The sequence below is a fragment of the Amaranthus tricolor genome, chromosome 13, assembly GCF_026212465.1.
Source record: "Amaranthus tricolor cultivar Red isolate AtriRed21 chromosome 13, ASM2621246v1, whole genome shotgun sequence".
Taxonomy (NCBI): Eukaryota; Viridiplantae; Streptophyta; class Magnoliopsida; order Caryophyllales; family Amaranthaceae; genus Amaranthus; species Amaranthus tricolor.
Genome location: NC_080059.1, coordinates 8,509,868 through 8,528,137, shown reverse-complemented (window position 1 = coordinate 8,528,137; position 18,270 = coordinate 8,509,868). Strand labels below are relative to the sequence as shown.

The window sequence follows — 18,270 nt, the reverse complement described above, 5'->3', positions numbered from 1 at the left end:
ATGCTTTTTTTATGAGATGTCTCACCGAAAGACGGTTTTTCACAAACATAACTCTTGCACAAATACCTCAACGAGTCCCACTTGTTAATATATAGATTTCAATAAGCATATCTTGAATTGATATGGAAATGAAATCCTCGATAATTAAAGACAAAAGCTTTATATTTGTATGAACTTATCTCATAATAAGACGATTCTATTTCAAACTAAAACGATAGAAAGTGCTTGTACTAGTATAGTAGTATTTGCTCCTTAGACTCAAGAGTCATAATTTTCCGTCTCTCTATCTCCCTTATTTGTTTCGTTCATTCCTCTTCCGTTTAATTCTCTCTCTAAACCAGATTATATACAGAGAGTAGAACAAACAGGAAAGACCAAACCTCGCTCAAACCCAGAAAACCAAACTCAAATTCATAGCCATGGTTTCCACTAGACGAAGCAGTGGATCTATGTCTTCTAACAACAATACAACCACCAACAATAATAGTACAAGTAGTACTAGCAATAACGATGGCACCAAGATTAATGGCGGTGCTTCTAATTCCAAAAAGTCTTCTGCTTCTGCCGATGATAATCACCTTAAACCTCCTTCGCCTAAACGTCTAAAGGTTTTTCTTTTAATTTCTTTTAATTTTGATTTTTTGTATGGGAATTTAAATGTGGATGTTTTAATTGATCGGATGTTTTGATTTGATTAGGTTGAAAATGAGGTTGCATCGGAGAAATCTACTGGAATTCCGGGAAATTCTAAGGAAATGTGTAGTTTGGGGGGTGTAGATCCCGTTGAATGTGAAGCTGTGAGTCATAGCGGTGGTGCTGAGGATGTTAATTCCGTTAAACCCGAGGCTGCTACTGCTCCTATTTCGTCTTCCCCGATAGTTCCAGAAGGTTCTTTAGCTTTTTTCTTGAATTTTCTTTGCTTCTTTTTGCTTTTTTTTTTTTTTTTTTTTTTTTGTTTGGAAAATAGGTTTTGAATTTTGATTGATTGAAGGGAATTCGCCAGTTGTGGTGGAACACGCCAAGAACTCATTTTCACCAGCCAGAAACTTTCAAAAACAAATCTTGGGTTATGAAACTTCTGCTACTCCTTGGTGTAGATTATTGTCAGAGTATCAACAGGTTATTTTATTGTATTTTCGATTTTTTAGTGAAAAAAGGAGAAACATGTCTGTTCTTGAATTGGGTTTTTTGATTGATATGCAGACTCCGACCGTAAATATATCAGCTTCTGTTTTCACTATTGGTTCAAGCAGACAATGCAATTTACCTCTGAAAGATCAATCGGCTAGTGGGATCATATGCAAGATAAAACATACTCAGGTACTTATGTTTTTAATGTAAGTGAGTATAATTTATCATGATTAGTTTTGAGTTGAAGTTTATACCATATTACTGGCTGCCAAGATATTCATTTGCCCATCAAAAAGTATGTTTGTGTTTGTGATTGTTTTGGAAATCAAGTCTTGGTGATGTATTTGCAGTATGATTACTCATTTTTTGCTGGTATTATCAGCGTGAAGGCTGCATGATTGCTGTTCTTGAAAGCACAGGGAGCAAAGGAGCTGTTTTTGTAAATGGGATTAATGTTAAGAAGAATACCAGCCGTCTTTTGCATTCTGGGGACGAAGTCGTTTTCGGAGTTGCTGGAAGTCATGCTTATGTATCCTCTCTTTATGTTGCTTCTATTGGCTATGCACTCATTAGTTTTTGAACATATTCCTTTTTTTTTAGTTGGGTCAAAACAGAAAATCCCCACAAGCAAGGGGAAAGAGAATTAATCCGTCATGTATGTAGTGAGAACCGAGCCCTTGTCACAAGGGTGAAAGATAAAATCCCTCGATTACTAGGCTAATTTAGAATTCATAACTCTTGAATGCATACCATAGTGATTATCTTTATTGGTAATTTGCTCGTCACGCAAGGGATATTTTGCTGTAGTCAGTTTCATCCTTAACTTGCATATTGTGTAGATTTTCCAGCAACTTGTGATGGATGTTGCTGTGAAGGCACCTTTGTCAATGGGAAATGTGGAGGTTCAAGGTGCTGTTGGGAAGTATTTTCCAGTAGAGAAAAGATCAGGAGATCCTTCTGCAGTGGCTGGGGCTTCTATATTGGCATCTCTCTCAAATCTGAGACCTAATCTGACATGGAGGCCTTCTGGTCTGAGCACTCCTAAGCCACACCAAGAAAGTGAGCTTTCTACTCATGCAGTTATACAGGATGGATCAGAGGCCGAGTTTGATAGTATGGAAGGAAATTCCACTCAGAATATGGACTGTGATAATGCCACAAACATTGTTGGGACTAGCAAGAACCTCCCTATTGACCGTAAAACAGATGGCTTAGAGAGAGGCAATGTAGGTTTATAAAGTTCATAGTTTTTGAGGTCCTAAGCCAGAAACTTTTTTTTAGGGGGTATCTAGTAATTGAGCTTTCTTATTATTTTGGTCATAGGTACTAGAAGAAAAAAATGATTGCACAAGGAGTTCACAGCCGGCATCGACATCTGGTATATCTCCCAGATGTGCGGCCTTCAAAGAAGATGTTTTGGCAGGAATTATTGATGGCAATGGGGTTAACGTTTCATTTGATGACTTCCCTTATTATTTGAGGTTGGGATTGGATGCTTATTTTTTTTATTACCTTTGATAATTAATTATTTTGTGGGCTATATTTCTTGTTTCTTGAAACCTTTTAAGTTTCCTTTTCTTAAGTGGATGACATATGACTATTTTCCTTTGAATATCAAAAAAAGAGTGAAGTAAATTGATTTTCTACTTGTGATGATTCTGATGAATTATGTTGTTTTTGTTTGAGTTTTGCAGTGAAAACACAAAAAATGTGTTAATTTCTGCGTCCTACATACATTTGAAGCACAAAGAGCATGCAAAATATACATCTGAGCTGCCTACTGTTAATCCAAGAATTTTACTCTCAGGCCCAGCTGGTGCATTTCATTTTCATGTCTATTATAATTGTGCATTGTATATTGTTTATTGCTCTTCATGAAAGCTCTTTACCGAAGTTACTGTACTGATGAAAAAGGTTCGGAGATTTATCAAGAGATGCTGGCAAAAGCATTAGCTAAACACTTTGGGGCTAAACTCCTTGTATTTGATAGCCACGCCTTATTGGGTGTAAGAGCTTAAGACTTTTATCAACTAACGTTGCTCTCATTCAAGTATTAGATTCTTGTTGGCAAAAAAGTAATAAACTAATGTACCTATATATCTCTTTAGGCTTTGTCAATAAAGGATGCAGAGCTTCTAAAGGATGGTCATAATACTGAGAAAACACCTAACTCCATGAAGAAAACCCCAGGTTCAGTGGAACTGGATAAGTGTCCAGATCCTGCTGGTGAAGTAGATGCTCAGCCCAAGCTGGAACTCACACCATTTGTTTCTTTCTCATCTAAAAATTACACATTTAAATCAGGCAAGTGTTCGTGGGAGATTTTGTGTAAGCTTCCTATAGTTATTATAACACCTAATACAAGAAACAATTTAATTTGGTTATTGAATATCCAGGCGACAGAGTGAGATACATAGGTTCGGGTTCCACTGGTATATATACCGCAACATCTTCACGGTATGGCATCTGAAAATAAGAAAACATTGTTGTCAGGTGGACAAGTTTTTATGCCGTTGATATGTTTGCAATTTGTTCATATTGTATATATGTATTTTTGGCTGTCTTGGCTGCTTTTAAAAACATTGCTGGTTTTAGAAATGCTATTTATAAATGACTCAAAAAGGATTGTATACTTTTTTTCATTAGATTCCAGTTTAAAGATTCACATAGTTGTATATTTGACATTGACATGGACTATATTATTATTCACTACATCTTTAAACTAATATTTCATAAAATAAGTTTCATAGAAGCTCCTTAAGAGTGTTTTAATGGCCTTTATGTTTATAGGTTATATCTTGACTGAGATTCTTTTGATTGCAATCTTGAGCATTGCAAGTCTCAACAATGTAGATAGTTCTGACAGCTTTTTTTTTTTTTTTTTTTTTTTTTTTTTTTTTTATTAACTGAAGTCTTGAGTTCTAGGAATGTGTAGCTTTAGGTTATGAAATGAACAAAACTATCTAAAATAAAATGTGATTTCTGTTAGGTTTTTCCAATCTCCTCAAATATATCCCTGGTACTTAAAATTCAGATATCAATGGGACAGGGCTACACGATCTATACCATTATTTATATCATTAGTCTTATCGCTTGTCTCCAATCAATGTAGAGATTTTGATTCTCTTGTTATGGACATATTTATGCTGGTATATGTTGTTACTTATGATGATAAGCTTTGAGCTTTTATGTTTTGCATTTTCATGTTGATGATTTTTTTTCCTTTTTTTTTATGGCATGGACATCAATCTCTTGGCATGTCAGAGGTGCAAGAATTTTTTGGGTTATGGATACTTACAATGCAATTAAGATTCAGGTGTAAACAGGAAATTTGAAATCATGGTGTATCAACAGTTGAAACACAGTAACTTGCAACTGAAACGCATTTTTTTAAACTCTTCATTATTGCTTGTGGTTATCAGTGAGGTGCTCTAGAATGTATGGTTTTGTCACATATGTCCTTTCATGTCAGCTGGAAAATTGGTTCTCGAGTTGTAGGGTTGGAAATTAAATGTGAAATTGAGGAAGATCAAATATGTTTTTATCCATCTATTATGATTTATGTATGCCGATTAGGAATGGATCACCCAAGAGAAAGAAAAAAGGAAAGATGTTTTTTAATCAACTAAAGAAGCTACTTTTATGTTCCTGCACAAATTCGTATTAGTTTAATAGAAAGTTTTAAGTGCTTAACTAACTTTTGTTGGAATTGTTATCTCCAGGAAGTCACAAAGTGTTTTTTCTGACTTCTCTTCAATTTTTGATGGTTTTTGTTTTTTTTTTGTCTGTAAAATTCTTGCAGGGGTCCAACTTTTGGAATGCGTGGCAGGGTTGTTTTACCTTTTGAAGATAATCCACTTTCAAAAATTGGTGTGAGATTTGACAAATCAGTGCCTTCAGGTGTTGACCTTGGTGGCATGTGTGAATTCGATCATGGATTCTTTTGCAATGGTAATACTCTTGTCTTTTCTGTAAATGCTCAACAGGGTGACACCTTGTAATTATTATATTCTTTCAGCCTTCCTTATGCATATTATTGAAAGCTCTTTGTTTTCCTCTCCTTTAGTCCATGATCTCCGCCTGGAGAACCCTGGTGTAGAAGACTTGGACAAATTACTGATCAATACACTATTTGAGGTACCATCTCAATGCTATATACTGTTCCATTACTGTGTTTTACTTTCTTTGACTGCCGTGAGTATGGTTGGTGAAGGCTTTTTTTTTTGATGTACCTTATATTATACTCTATATTGATTGATACATTTGATAGTATAGTGTTTTTCCTCTAAGAAAGAAATTTCATCAGAATTAGAAAGAAACTACTAGATAGATAAGTCTTTTTTGCCAAAGAAGACATTAACTTGTATTAAAAATTGTTTCCTACTTTAGAAGTCTTTGAATAATCACACTCCTTGCAAGATGTGCAAGATGTAGTTTTACTATCTTTAGAGTTTATTTTCATTTTGGAATCAGTCAGCTGATTAATTTTTTATGTATGTTTTTGTGAATTGAGAGTTAGCTAGGACAATTGACAACATACTTTGTTGATTTGTAGATGGCCGTAGCCTATGTTACTCGAACCCTCCATTTTTTCCGGCTCACTGGTGTCCGGTACGGATACCGGTGCTGGATATGTGCCCGGTACGTCGGATTGCACTTGTGTACAACCCAATTCCATGTTGTCATTCTTAAATCGCCATTGAAGCTTCACTTATCAACCATTGTTTTTCTTCTATTTTAGAGATGAAGAACATGTTTTTTTTTTTCTCTTTTAGAGATGAAGAAAAGGGTTGAAATTTGAATCATTAAAGATAAAAAATAAAGAGAAAGAAAAAAAGGTGAAAGGAGGGAGTACCGTTTTGTGGAGCCTGGAGGACATGGAAATTAATGATTCAGGGAAAATGAAGGGTTTTACTAAGTGAAGATGAAGTTGTCAGACTTCTTTTAGCTTCTCAAAGAAGCCTAGTTTTATTTTTACTTTTGTTTACTTTTTTACCTTTTACCTTTTCACCTTTTCACTTGTTACTTTTTAGTTATTTACTTCGTTACCTTTTTATTATTTTTGAAATGGTAGAAGTAGTACTGCTTTCCTACTACTAATGAAAATTTTCTTTGTTTTCTTCTATTTGTCCAATAATAATATTAATAATATTAATATGTTCAAAATTTTATTAATAATAATAATAATATTGACTATTTATATTTTAGGCAATTTTAAATATATTTATGCTATATGAGATTTTTTTTAAATTCTTTTGCCGTGTCCTTGTACCCGTATCCAATATAAGGACGGTGTCCGCGTATCCTAAAATTTTAAAATTGTCGTACTGGATCCTAGGATCCACACCCATATCCGATACCCATATCCGTGTCCAAGTAACATAGGCTATAGCAGATTTAGGCAGAAAGAATCCAACCACCTATTTTAGTTCTAATAAGAAACATTATATAGGGTGCAGGTAGAGTTTAGAACACAGGATAAAATGCCAGCTAGGGTGAACATATGCATACAAGTTTGTGTAGCTCTTGTTTGCTGAAAATTTGCACATGTACTCCCAAGAATCAGTTGACGGGTTAGTTTCTATTAGCTAGGGTGAAGCAGTAGTCATAACTTTTGATTCCTGATGCTATGTTCATTGGGAATTCCGATTGCTGTGTAGATGACATATTACAGAAAAAGAAGCATTTCTTGTTTTGTTAAAGAGTCTTGAGTAAGATGATTCTCACGTGGTTTAGGAGTATGCTTCAGTTGTGGAAAAGATACTGTTAGCTTTTTGTCTTTGTCTTGTTTTCCGCCTTGTTATATTGAGTATGGCAGGCCAAACACTCATTGGAAAGAAACATAATGCAAGGTGCCAGATTTGGCATTTGAGAGTTAGCTTCTTTTTTTTCTTTTCATTTTTTTTACATAAAATAATTCATTTTTATTACCAAAGTATATTTATAATTCAGTATGTCATTGCCTTGTCTTTAGGTCATAACAAATGAGAGCAGAAGCTCCCCTTTCATTTTATTCATCAAAGATGCGGAGAAGTCTCTTGTTGGTAACTCAGAATCTTATTCAACCTTCAAAAGTAGGCTGGAGAAGCTTCCTGATAATGTTGTTGTAATTGGGTCACAAGTTCAAAATGATAACCGTAAAGAGAAGGTACTGTTGATTTCATTTATGTTTCTTACCTTTTACCATGTTCCAGGACTCTTGCTTGGATGTGTTATGTTTCTAAAATCTTTTTTTTTTGTAGGCACATCCTGGTGGTTTATTTTTCACAAAGTTTGGCAGCAATCAAACTGCTCTGTTGGACCTGGCTTTTCCAGTAAAGTTTCTTTTCTTTTTTTCATATAGTTTATAGCTTTAAATTTCCTGTGTTTATTTTTCTTTAAGATCAAGAAAGGTAGAGAGAAATAGAGGTAAAAAGTGGGTAGTTGGGAGGAGAGAGAAATAAAATGAGAAAGTAAGGGGATGGAAATTGCAACCAATATGACATATCCTGAAATGGGAAGTATTGCAACTAATTGATACAAGTATAACTTCCATTTTTATTGGAGTCTTACCTTGAGTCTTGTTAGGAGCTGGCTTTCAGCTCATAATCTTTTGCCACTGCTATTAGTATCATGGTTCATAACTAAAAGAATTGAAGTTTCGTCAGATCATGTTCAGGAAGGGATAACCTGCTATTGGATTTTGATCTCTTTGAGAATTTGAACGATGGCCTGCAATAGGGAGTTTTATTTGCATATAGTACTATGAATTCTTAGTTTTAGATGAACTTTGAAAGAAACTCTGATCAGTTTGGTTGGGTTGGAAAGCATTTTAGGCTTTGTTGTTGCAACTTGCAAATAATATCATGGTGTTAGTTTATTATATTTTGGATATCCTGTAGGGTTGTGTTTGAAAACACGTAACTCATTTTAAATTGTATGTTTTAATCATGAAATCATAAAGGAAGAAGGTGAAAATGACAAGGTTTGGGATGTCATTCTCAATTCTCCAATTAACCTACTTTTAAAACAATGGTGAAATTGACTCAAATCCAAAATCGGATTTCATTGATTTCCCGAACATTAAATTTCAGTCGATTCTAGATTTCAAAATGAAATCATCTTCACCAAATATAGCATTAGAAGTATATTAGAGGTTAAGCAATCTAGGTGACCTTGGCTTGATGACTAGCTATTAGCCTGTTGATGAGGGAAAGGGGGAGATTGTGAGGACTGTGTTCTGTTCACCTTTTTAGTTTGATTATCATACTCTCTTTTAGCCTTATAAGTTTTAAAAAGGCTGCTAATAACAAGAGCTTTTGTCTTCTTGGATCACTGATTAATGTTGAGATAGAATCATGGGCCCACTCACGTAATGCTACTCCTTTTTATTTCACAATGCAGGACACACTTATTTTGCTATCAAACTGCTTGTAAATCTATGTTACTATACTTCTTCCATTTCACTTTAAATTTCCAATTTGGTTTTGCACACTAATCAATGCATTAATTCATATTATCTTTAATTGTACATAATTCAAAATTATAAAAAATTGATATTAATGAATATATGTTCAAACGAATTAAACAAAATTCCACTTGACTATGTTTTAACTTATAGATTAATTAAAAAATTCTTATTATGATTAATGTGATTGATTGATGATTAGACAAAAACCAAATGGAACACATGTAGAGATATGGAAATATATCATTTAAGGTTATAATAAAAGTATTACAAAGATAAATTGATTTAAACCCATTGTTTTATACGTTTAGAACAATTTTTGGTTAATGCTCAACTTGAATAATGGAGGCTTTGTATTATGAAATGACAAGGGTAGGACATAGTTACAAAACCAATAGTGGGAGCTCAGAACATTTTAATATTCTCTATTATCATGGCCATATCTTAAAGCATTTGTAAATTGATATTGCTCGTATAATATTAAAGAACATGTTTTCAATGCTCCACCTTTCACATACTTTATCTTGAATAGATATTGTTTTATTTATCAAAAATTATTGACCAATATTTTCACTTACTTCAATGGTAGGGGGGAAGTTTCGGGTTGAGTCCGTTTTGGTCGGATTAGTGTCACATCGAGGCTTTTATGACAAATGGGTTTGATAATCCCCAATTGGAGTTTGTTCATGGATCAAATTGCCCTTATATTTGTTTTGGTGATATGAAAGTGTAAGGGTTTTTCTAGAAAGAGAGAAAAAAAGGAAGTTGGGCAAGGAAGATGAATAAGAGAAGTAGTGACAGCCAGTGGTTTTCAATATTAATACTTACAAAGAAAGAATAGAAATGACCTGACACAATTTTTTATATTTTTTCTCTTCAATGAAATTTTATCAAAACATGTAAACTTGTAAATTTTTTATTAGTAACAAGTGGACCAACATACTGGTTTTAAGACTTCGACATTAGAATATTAACTCAAAAGTCATGACATGGCCAGAAATAATGTTGGCTTCGACCAACAAATGATAATGTGGAATTTTAAATTTGACATTTGGGAAAACAGGTCAAAATTTATTTGGTACGGGTTATAGTTGGGTTTGACCCACTTTTTTGTTTTTTCGGGTTGTTTACTTTTGGGTAACTAGTAAAGAATTTTGGGTTATGACGAACTAGTTTTTTGAAAAGGTTTGGGTCAGTTTCATATTGGATAAAAAAGTGGCATGTTTACTTCCACTTATTACAAATCTCTAAGACCTTTCATCTGCGTGAATAATTTTCTTGAAGATATAGTTTTGAACGCGAGTGAGATAAAAATAGTTATAAATGGAACTCATGCCACATTAGCAACTTTGTGATCGTTAATGAACTGTTCCTTGCATGTACATTTTTGTGAATAATTTTTTTTCCAAGTACCAACTCCCGTTCACTTCTTGGCTCTTCTTGCAATCATTTATAATTATCTTGATTGTAGAGTGAGATTGATGAAGCACTTTGTTGGATGATGTACATGGACTGATGTCTCTACTTTTTTATCCCTCAGGATAGTTTTGGCAGATTGCATGATAAAGGGAAAGATGTTTCGCGAGCAACAAAGGCTCTAACAAAGCTTTTCCCGAACAAGGTTACAATTCATATGCCTCAGGTTTGTTTGCACCTTGAATCATATTATCCTTCATTCACTTATGTCTTGATCACTACTCTCTTCTCTATGGACCATTTATGCTTTGCTCGCTGCTTGCATTATCCTTGCAGGATGAGGATCTTCTTGCTAGCTGGAAAAATCAATTAGAACGGGATTCTGAAACTCTTAAAATGAAGAGTAATTTGGGTCACCTGCGCACTGTGAGAACTTAATCCATAATTTCTGTTTTTGTAAAAGAAAATCAAGATCATTGTTTGTTCCAGCTAGTGATCTTGGTCACCTTAAGTTTGAGTTATGCAAGCATGAAGCAAACCATTGCATTTTTACAAGATTATTTTCTAATATTTTTGGGGTGGGAATTACTGATGCTTTAAATCCTCTTTACCTGATATGGTTCAGGGTCTTTGGCAACATCATCTTATATTTGCATAAACCTACTGTATTTTGACTGTTTATCAAGTAAGAGTACAAGACTTGTGTTGTGATATTAATGATCCTACTTATGAGGATTCATGGACATGGCCCCTGGGGTTCGTAGCATGAAAAATCTTTTTTTTGACTTTGTCACCATTTCTTATGAGATCTCTCCATTTGATTGTTGTTTTAGGACTTTGGTTTATTTTAATAGCTTGCTACGCTATTTTCTATTTCTAAATGTATTTACTAAAAAGCATTTAGTTACAACTCTTTTTTTTTGATGATCTGTAGGTTTTGAGTCGTAGTGGCTTGGAATGTGATGGACTGGAGACACTGTGTGTCAAGGATCTCACACTTTCCAATGATAGTATGTTGCCCCTATTTGATGAGCAATTGGATATGTTTAGCTGTACTTAGATGGTTACTGAGTCATTTATGGTTTGCAGGTGCAGAGAAGGTGGTTGGATGGGCTCTAAGCTATTTTTTGATGCAGAGTCCTCAATCTGAGTCTGATGCAAGGCTTGTTTTGTCTGCTGAGAGGTATTTGATTATAGTAACTTTCTGATTTGTTACATTAGACTGGCTATTGTTTGTTGACCTTAATGGCTCTTGACAGCCTCAAGTACGGGATTGGTGTACTACAGTCTATCCAGAATGAATCCAAAAGCTTAAAAAAGTCTCTAAAGGTATGTAATATCTTCTGCAAGTTTATATTACACAAGCTTACCAACTGTGCAAATGTACAGATTTTGCAAGAATTGTTAATAAATGCAAAAGAAGGCTGATCGTCTTATATATCATCAATTATTTTCCTGAGTTCAGAAAATATAATTCTACAAGGATATATTAGTATGTTAAGGATATAAAATACTTTAGCTAGAAGTTTCCTTGCAGTAATTAGTGTATAACATTCCATTACCATCGTGTCATGTTGTCATTATGTGTCTCCCTTATCGCTAGTGTTCGAAAAGTTGATGTACGCAATCATGCCCTTGTTTTAACAAAGAGGTTTTTTTTTTTTCCAATTGATCCTTGATAACAAAATAATCAGCGACTTCACATGAATTAGATTTGTACATGATTTAATCCAGTTTATTATAGTCTAATATAAATATTTGGATCCATTGAGATGCATAGTTTACGTAACTTAGGGACTAATACAATAACATGCCTTTACCCCAATGCCAAGTGGCTCCCACAGGCAATGGAGATTGGATGTACACACCCTATCCTTGTAATAACAAAGTGGTTGTTCTGACTCTTGATTGCAAACATCACTTTGGAATATCATTAGTAGGTGGAAAATTGAAAGGAAATTTTCTTAGGCTGGATAATTTTAATAAGCTGACATGTGTCCTCTTGTTTATTGTTTTTCTGTAAAGTAATAATAATGTATTCATCCATAACATAAAGAAATCGTATTCAAGTATAGTATTTAATGCTGTGTGTTTTGGGAAAATATCAGGATGTAGTGACAGAAAATGAATTTGAGAAGCGGCTGTTGGCAGATGTCATTCCACCCAGTGACATTGGAGTAACATTTGATGATATTGGAGCCCTTGAAAATGTGAAAGACACACTGAAGGAATTAGTAATGCTGCCTCTACAAAGGCCTGAACTTTTTTGCAAGGGCCAATTAACTAAGGTTTGTTTCATTTGTTTTATTTCTATATCATTTTCCGCGCCTGTTTGCCTGCTAGCTGTTGATATTGATGAGTGCTTTAAGGTGTTATCCTGTCATTGGATCAACATTGTCTGTTTTGACTTTTTAGGCATGTGTTCTTTAGTATTTTGATTGTTAGTAGTTAAAAGGGAATGGACCCTTTTGTAAACATGCAGTTTCAATAGTGGCAACTGTAACAGTCACAGTCTTGTAGTAACGAGGTTGTTGTAAACTTTGAGATATCCCTTAAACTTTACAATGCAACCTTATTCTGCACTGTGATTATTGACCTTAGTTGCACTTTGTTTAACACCAAGAAAGTAGAAGCACTACATCTATTCTATTTATCGATGTGTTTCTGACCGTTGGAGTTGGAGTTGATAATCCAACTTAAAAGTTGCTCAAGGGTCTAGAACCCTATAGCTATATTGCAAATAGTGAGGATCTCCAATGTTTCTGACCGTGAAACTCATTGAAGCTTATGCGACTAGTGTCTTCTCTATTCATGATGCTATGTGTGTTGGCCAACACTTGCAATTTATGAGAAGCTATGGTGCGGCTAACTTGCTTGTGCTGAACTTGACCCTTGGTAGAAGCACATACCATTTTTTGTTTCCTCTCATAAATCCTCTTGTTTGGGGTTTTTTTATTTATTTTTAAAATTGATGTGGGAGAGAGGGGAAGGATGTGCGGGCTGGATTTGAGACTATATAATGTTTGCACCAGTGTTAGGAGTATCTAAGAGTAGCTTTCATTAGGTTGTGTCTTGTGATCACTGAATAAATGGGTCAACTAATGAACTAAAACAAATCAATTTGGAAGTCGTCGCTAACAAAATTATGCTCTATTCTGTTTTAACAACTAAGAAAATTAATTCCAGTGATCCTTCAACATATATTCTCGTCTACTTATTTTTCATATGCTCATGCAAATCCCAATTTATGTTCACCGCTCTTGTCATGAGCGAAATCACCTTTCTGATAATAGGGTCACTTGACCCCACTATACTCTTTTGAATCGGGCAGTATATCATTATATATAAGGGAAAAAGAAAATGAGGCTATTGCATTGAACCCACTTTTTATGTGTATTATTTGGACATCACATAGTATTAAAAGTATTAAATTGTCATAATGACTATTAATGCACGAAATGCCAAACGTAGTGTGAAATTACGTTGCAAACTATCCATAGACTGAAACACAATCTAGGATGATAGCTGTAAGGTTCCAGTTGCCGTCTTACCAAGTATAAGACAATGTCTTGAAGAGCAAGAATAAAGAAGCAAGAGAAGGGAGGAAGGGTACTTGAAGCCTTCAGAGAACTCAATAACAAAAATAGACTTTTTCGTTGCAACTTGATCTGTATGCTAGCTTCAAAGATTTGGAATTGCCTTTACCAATTTACCATTCTCCTTTACCGAGAATGAAAGAAAGAACAAATAGAGACGAAAGAAAGGGTAAGTGAGATGAGAGAGAAAAAGGAAGTGGAAAAGACTTGTGAGTTGTGACTTTAGAGTTTGTTGTCTTACTTTTCTTTTTTCAATCAACCATTAATAGTATTTGTATTTTTTTTTATTAATTTCTTGTTTTTTCTTCTGCTTGTTTGAGTTTAGTAACTTAGTTCTAACATTACTGCTTTTTAAGATAGGACATAGGAGTATGAGCAATCAATTGTCATTTTATTTTAGATGTTTAATTGTACTTTCTTCATATTTTTTGTGTTTAGTTTAGGCATATATTACTTGTTGCAAATAAAAATAGCTTTCATTTCATATTCAACTCCATTTCCTAAGTTGTTGATAATTCAAATTGACGCTTCGCGTTTTCGTTTTCCATTTTTTTATTGGATCGAATTTCGTTTCATGTAACATTGGTAATGACTTTGTTGTTTCAAGCATCTTGTGGGTATAGGCTCACTTGTCCCAAATTAGTTGCTACACATTCCATTTTGAGTCGTCCCAAATTAGTTGCAATATTTCCTTTTACAATATTTTTGAACTTATTAAATCTCAAATTTAATCTATTATAATTCATCCAATCCTAATTTTATGTATTATTTATACTATACATTTAATGCAATTATCTTTAATTTAGTGCTTTTAAAACATTCAGTCCTAAATTTCTCTTTTAACTCCTTAAATCCAAGCAAAAGTTCCATAAAACCTTACATAGCAACTAAAATTTGGGACAGCGCCTTCCGTTCTTGTTTGTTCTCATTTTCCCCAAATAGAAATTCCAAAAATCTCTTGAGCTTTTCCCATATTATTATCTGAGATCTGTTTATTTTAGACTTTGTGGCTGAATGAAATTTTAATTAGTTTTTTTGTCTGTTCAGCCTTGCAAGGGTATTCTTTTGTTTGGCCCTCCTGGTACCGGAAAGACAATGCTTGCTAAAGCTGTTGCCACTGAAGCTGGTGCAAACTTCATCAATATATCAATGTCAAGCATCACTTCTAAGGTTTGCAATGAACACACAACTGTATTCTCTATTATATCTTCGTATGAGACTCTGATTTGATGTTAATTTGCTTCTATTCAGTGGTTTGGTGAAGGTGAAAAGTATGTGAAGGCTGTTTTTTCACTTGCTAGTAAAATTGCTCCAAGTGTTGTATTTGTTGATGAAGTAAGCTCCTTCTCACCTGCTCATCAAATAATGTTTTCCATGTACTTCTCAAACTGTTTTTTCTTAAATTATTTTGTCTTTTAAATTGAAAACAATATCCATGTTTCTACAAGGGTTAGGTTGCAAACATTCGACCTCCCAAACCCCGCTTAGGTTGGAGTCATTTAATGACACGGGGTTTTGTAATGGAAAAAGATTTCTTAATTGTGCTACTTGAATATAGGTTGATAGCATGTTAGGCCGTAGAGAAAATCCTGGAGAACATGAGGCTATGCGTAAAATGAAAAATGAATTCATGGTGAATTGGGATGGCTTGAGGACCAAAGATACAGAACGAGTTCTGGTGCTTGCAGCAACAAACAGACCTTTTGACCTTGATGAAGCTGTCATAAGGCGGCTGCCTCGTAGGTAAGCTCTTAGTGCACTTTTAGATTCAAGCATTGACATTGGCCTGGTCCTTAGTTGTGATGTGTTAAAATCTGATTTGGTTGTAACTTGTATACTCAACTGGGTCCTGGTTATTGGTGTTTTATCAGGCTTATGGTTAACTTGCCCGATGCTCCAAATAGAGCAAAGATATTAAAAGTAATATTGGCGAAAGAGGAATTGTCCGCCGATTTCGACTTTGATGCAATTGCCAGCATGACTGATGGATATTCTGGGAGCGATCTTAAGGTTAATATGATAATCAGTTATCGTTCATTGTCTAATTGCTCTTTGTAATATAAGAATCTAAAAAATTTTGAGAATTATTTTACAGAATCTTTGTGTGGCTGCTGCACATCGTCCAATCAGAGAAATACTGGAGAAGGAAAAACAGGTTTGCTTTTCTCTCATTCTTAAAAGATCTTCTCATTCTTGAAAGATTTGACTTGCTATTTTTACCCATGTGCCACATACATGTTCGTAGTGATTCTTTATGGATTTCGATATCTTACCTGACTTGCCTAATATAGCCCTAAATTATACCAAAATGGACAATATTTTGTTATTTCAATCTTTTAAGGGGACAAGTAATTTAGACAACAGTGATAACACTGAACTTGATTGTTGTTTCATACATATCTTTGGTTAATATTAAATACGACAAGATAGCAAAGAAAAAAAGTAAGTTTGGATATTTGTTGACAAAGTTTAAAATAACTGAAGGTTCTATGAGAAATGAGAAGTAGGTTGTAAATTACTGGGCTGGCGCATCATAGGCACAAACTCTTACATACGGCCAAAACTCTTACATACGGCCAAATCCGTGAGCTATGCGAATGGCATTATTGAGTCCAATATATAGGCATAAACATTGTTATATGGCTTTTCATGCAATTTTGTCATCTTCCGAAAAGAAAATTGAAAAGGTGAAGAGAAGTATCTGGAATTTACACCTGTTCTGCATATTATTATCACTCAAGTTTTAATGTTCCATACACTCCAGGAGCGTATATCCGCAGTAGCAGAAAGCAGACCACTGCCACCTTTGAGTGGTAGTGCAGACATTCGTCCTCTGAACTTGGATGATTTTAAACGTGCACACGAGCAGGTAAGAATCAAACTTCCTGGCAAATTCCTTGTTTTGAGTTCATTCTTCCTCTACCTTGTATCATTTTGACGCGGATTGTTTCGAAATGAAAACAGGTTTGTGCTAGTGTATCGTCTGAAAGTGTTAATATGACCGAGCTTCAGCAATGGAACGAACTTTACGGCGAGGGTGGTTCAAGGAGGAAAAAGGCACTTAGTTACTTCATGTGAAGGATTTTTGTGTATACAAAGCTAATGCAATGTGGGAGACATTTGGTGTCGTCTTGCGAGTCACAGCGGAGCCATTTCGTGTTGTTTTGTGAGGCGTAGCTTCGTATAAGTTATTCATAGGATGATTGTATAAAGAGGGACAATGTGTATTTAAGTCTGCACTTTGTTTCCCTTTGTTTCATTGAATGGTTCCTGTGATGTTTAGAATCTTTTAGGACTGTAACTTACTGAGCTTGAGAAACTGAGGAAGTTCAAATTAGAAATCGAGTTTATGGTTCTAATAGCATTAGACCACATTTTTCATTCTTACCTGGCCCCACCATCTTTTTTAATTGCATAAATATTTGATAAATGCACATGTCTTCTGGTTGTCACTATATTCTTGGTGAATATATCCATTTTCATTTTACACATTGTGCAAAATAATCAAATATAATCGATATAGCTACTCTTGTGAGAGACCGTTTTTCGGTAAGACGTTATTAAATCATCATCATATTTAGTGTATCCTGTCCATAGAAAAACTAGAGACAATATTAAATAAGGAATTTCTATTCTCGTAATATGTATTAGTTATTCTATCTAACCTATGAATAAGACGCGTTTCTTGGTAATCAGTCTCAAATTGATTTTTTGTAACATAATTTATCAATCTCTCTTTTCAAACCATCTAACTATTAAGTCCTCTAAGCCTAGAAGCATTGGAGGCACTTTAAAATCACCTTTTACCATTGTAGTCATCAAAATAATTCAATTAAGATTATACTTTTTTCGTTTTCTTATGTATATCTCATTTAGAATATTTCACTTTAAAAAGAAAAGTTTGATTACAGTTTTTGAAAGATCTCATTATATTTGTCTTAATATACATTTTATTATTATATATTTTTATGATTTTTTTATGATACATAATTAGAAATATTGAGATTTAAAAATTACTTTAAAAATTGTGTAAAAAGTAAAAAAAAAAAAAGAGGAAAGTAATTACTAATGATAATGAAGAAGAAAAGTAGCAATGTGATCCATCTTTCCTTGCAACCTTATGAGGTAATCATAAAGAAGACTCAAAGGTCTTTGGTTTCCAATTTCCATGATCACGAGAGCTCACTAAAATGTTGAGTCATAACCAAAATTTAGAATGTAGAAAATTTAATAAAACAACCAAGGAAATAAGCATGAAAGTAGGTACATATTTAGCTCTACTTGAGTAACACAATACCAATAATTATTAAAAATCTAAAATTTTAAAATGTATTAAAATTGATGGTGTAAAATTATTTACATATTCTCATTTAAGATCGTTTGATTATAAAACAATTTTAAGTTAGGCTAAATACCATAACTAAATTAATTAAATCATTCACTTTCGTAATTAAAACATTCTCTTTAATAATTGAGCTAATTATATAAAACTGGCTCGCTATGAGACGGTCTCATACACGATTTGCTCTAGATTATTTGTTTTGCAATTTTAACCCAATAATAATGTAGCACTCCCTATATAGTATTTGGGGAAATCGTAAAAAAAATTAACTTTTGTTCAATTCGCTGAAAGTAAACTCAACTATTATTTATTTTCAAATACTACTTATTTGGTATAAT

General features: G+C 33.9%; 1 protein-coding gene across 3 annotated transcripts; it reads left to right on the top strand.

Annotated features, from left to right (window-relative positions):
- Window positions 1-249: 249 nt before the first annotated feature.
- On the top strand, window positions 250-17,338 carry LOC130797476 (uncharacterized). 3 transcript variants are annotated; one of them, XM_057660070.1, is made up of 28 exons: window positions 250-608; window positions 699-888; window positions 1,004-1,119; window positions 1,204-1,320; window positions 1,514-1,660; window positions 1,971-2,357; window positions 2,455-2,612; window positions 2,826-2,947; window positions 3,046-3,137; window positions 3,240-3,435; window positions 3,528-3,588; window positions 4,934-5,082; window positions 5,198-5,268; window positions 7,106-7,279; window positions 7,374-7,445; window positions 10,119-10,220; window positions 10,331-10,420; window positions 10,929-11,004; window positions 11,084-11,177; window positions 11,254-11,323; window positions 12,103-12,282; window positions 14,638-14,760; window positions 14,842-14,925; window positions 15,149-15,333; window positions 15,462-15,600; window positions 15,686-15,745; window positions 16,355-16,459; window positions 16,555-17,336. In XM_057660070.1, the coding sequence occupies exons 1-28, from the start codon at window positions 420-422 to the stop codon at window positions 16,666-16,668; spliced, it is 3,663 nt and encodes a 1,220-aa protein (XP_057516053.1). In that variant the 5' UTR covers window positions 250-419; the 3' UTR covers window positions 16,669-17,336. The 3 variants fall into 3 exon arrangements, with proteins under 3 accessions (XP_057516053.1, XP_057516052.1, XP_057516054.1); XM_057660069.1 differs by having other exon boundaries at window positions 251-608; window positions 992-1,119; window positions 16,555-17,333; XM_057660071.1 differs by lacking the exons at window positions 250-608; window positions 699-888; window positions 1,004-1,119 and having other exon boundaries at window positions 1,205-1,320; window positions 1,482-1,660; window positions 16,555-17,338.
- The last annotated feature ends 932 nt before the right edge of the window (window positions 17,339-18,270 follow it).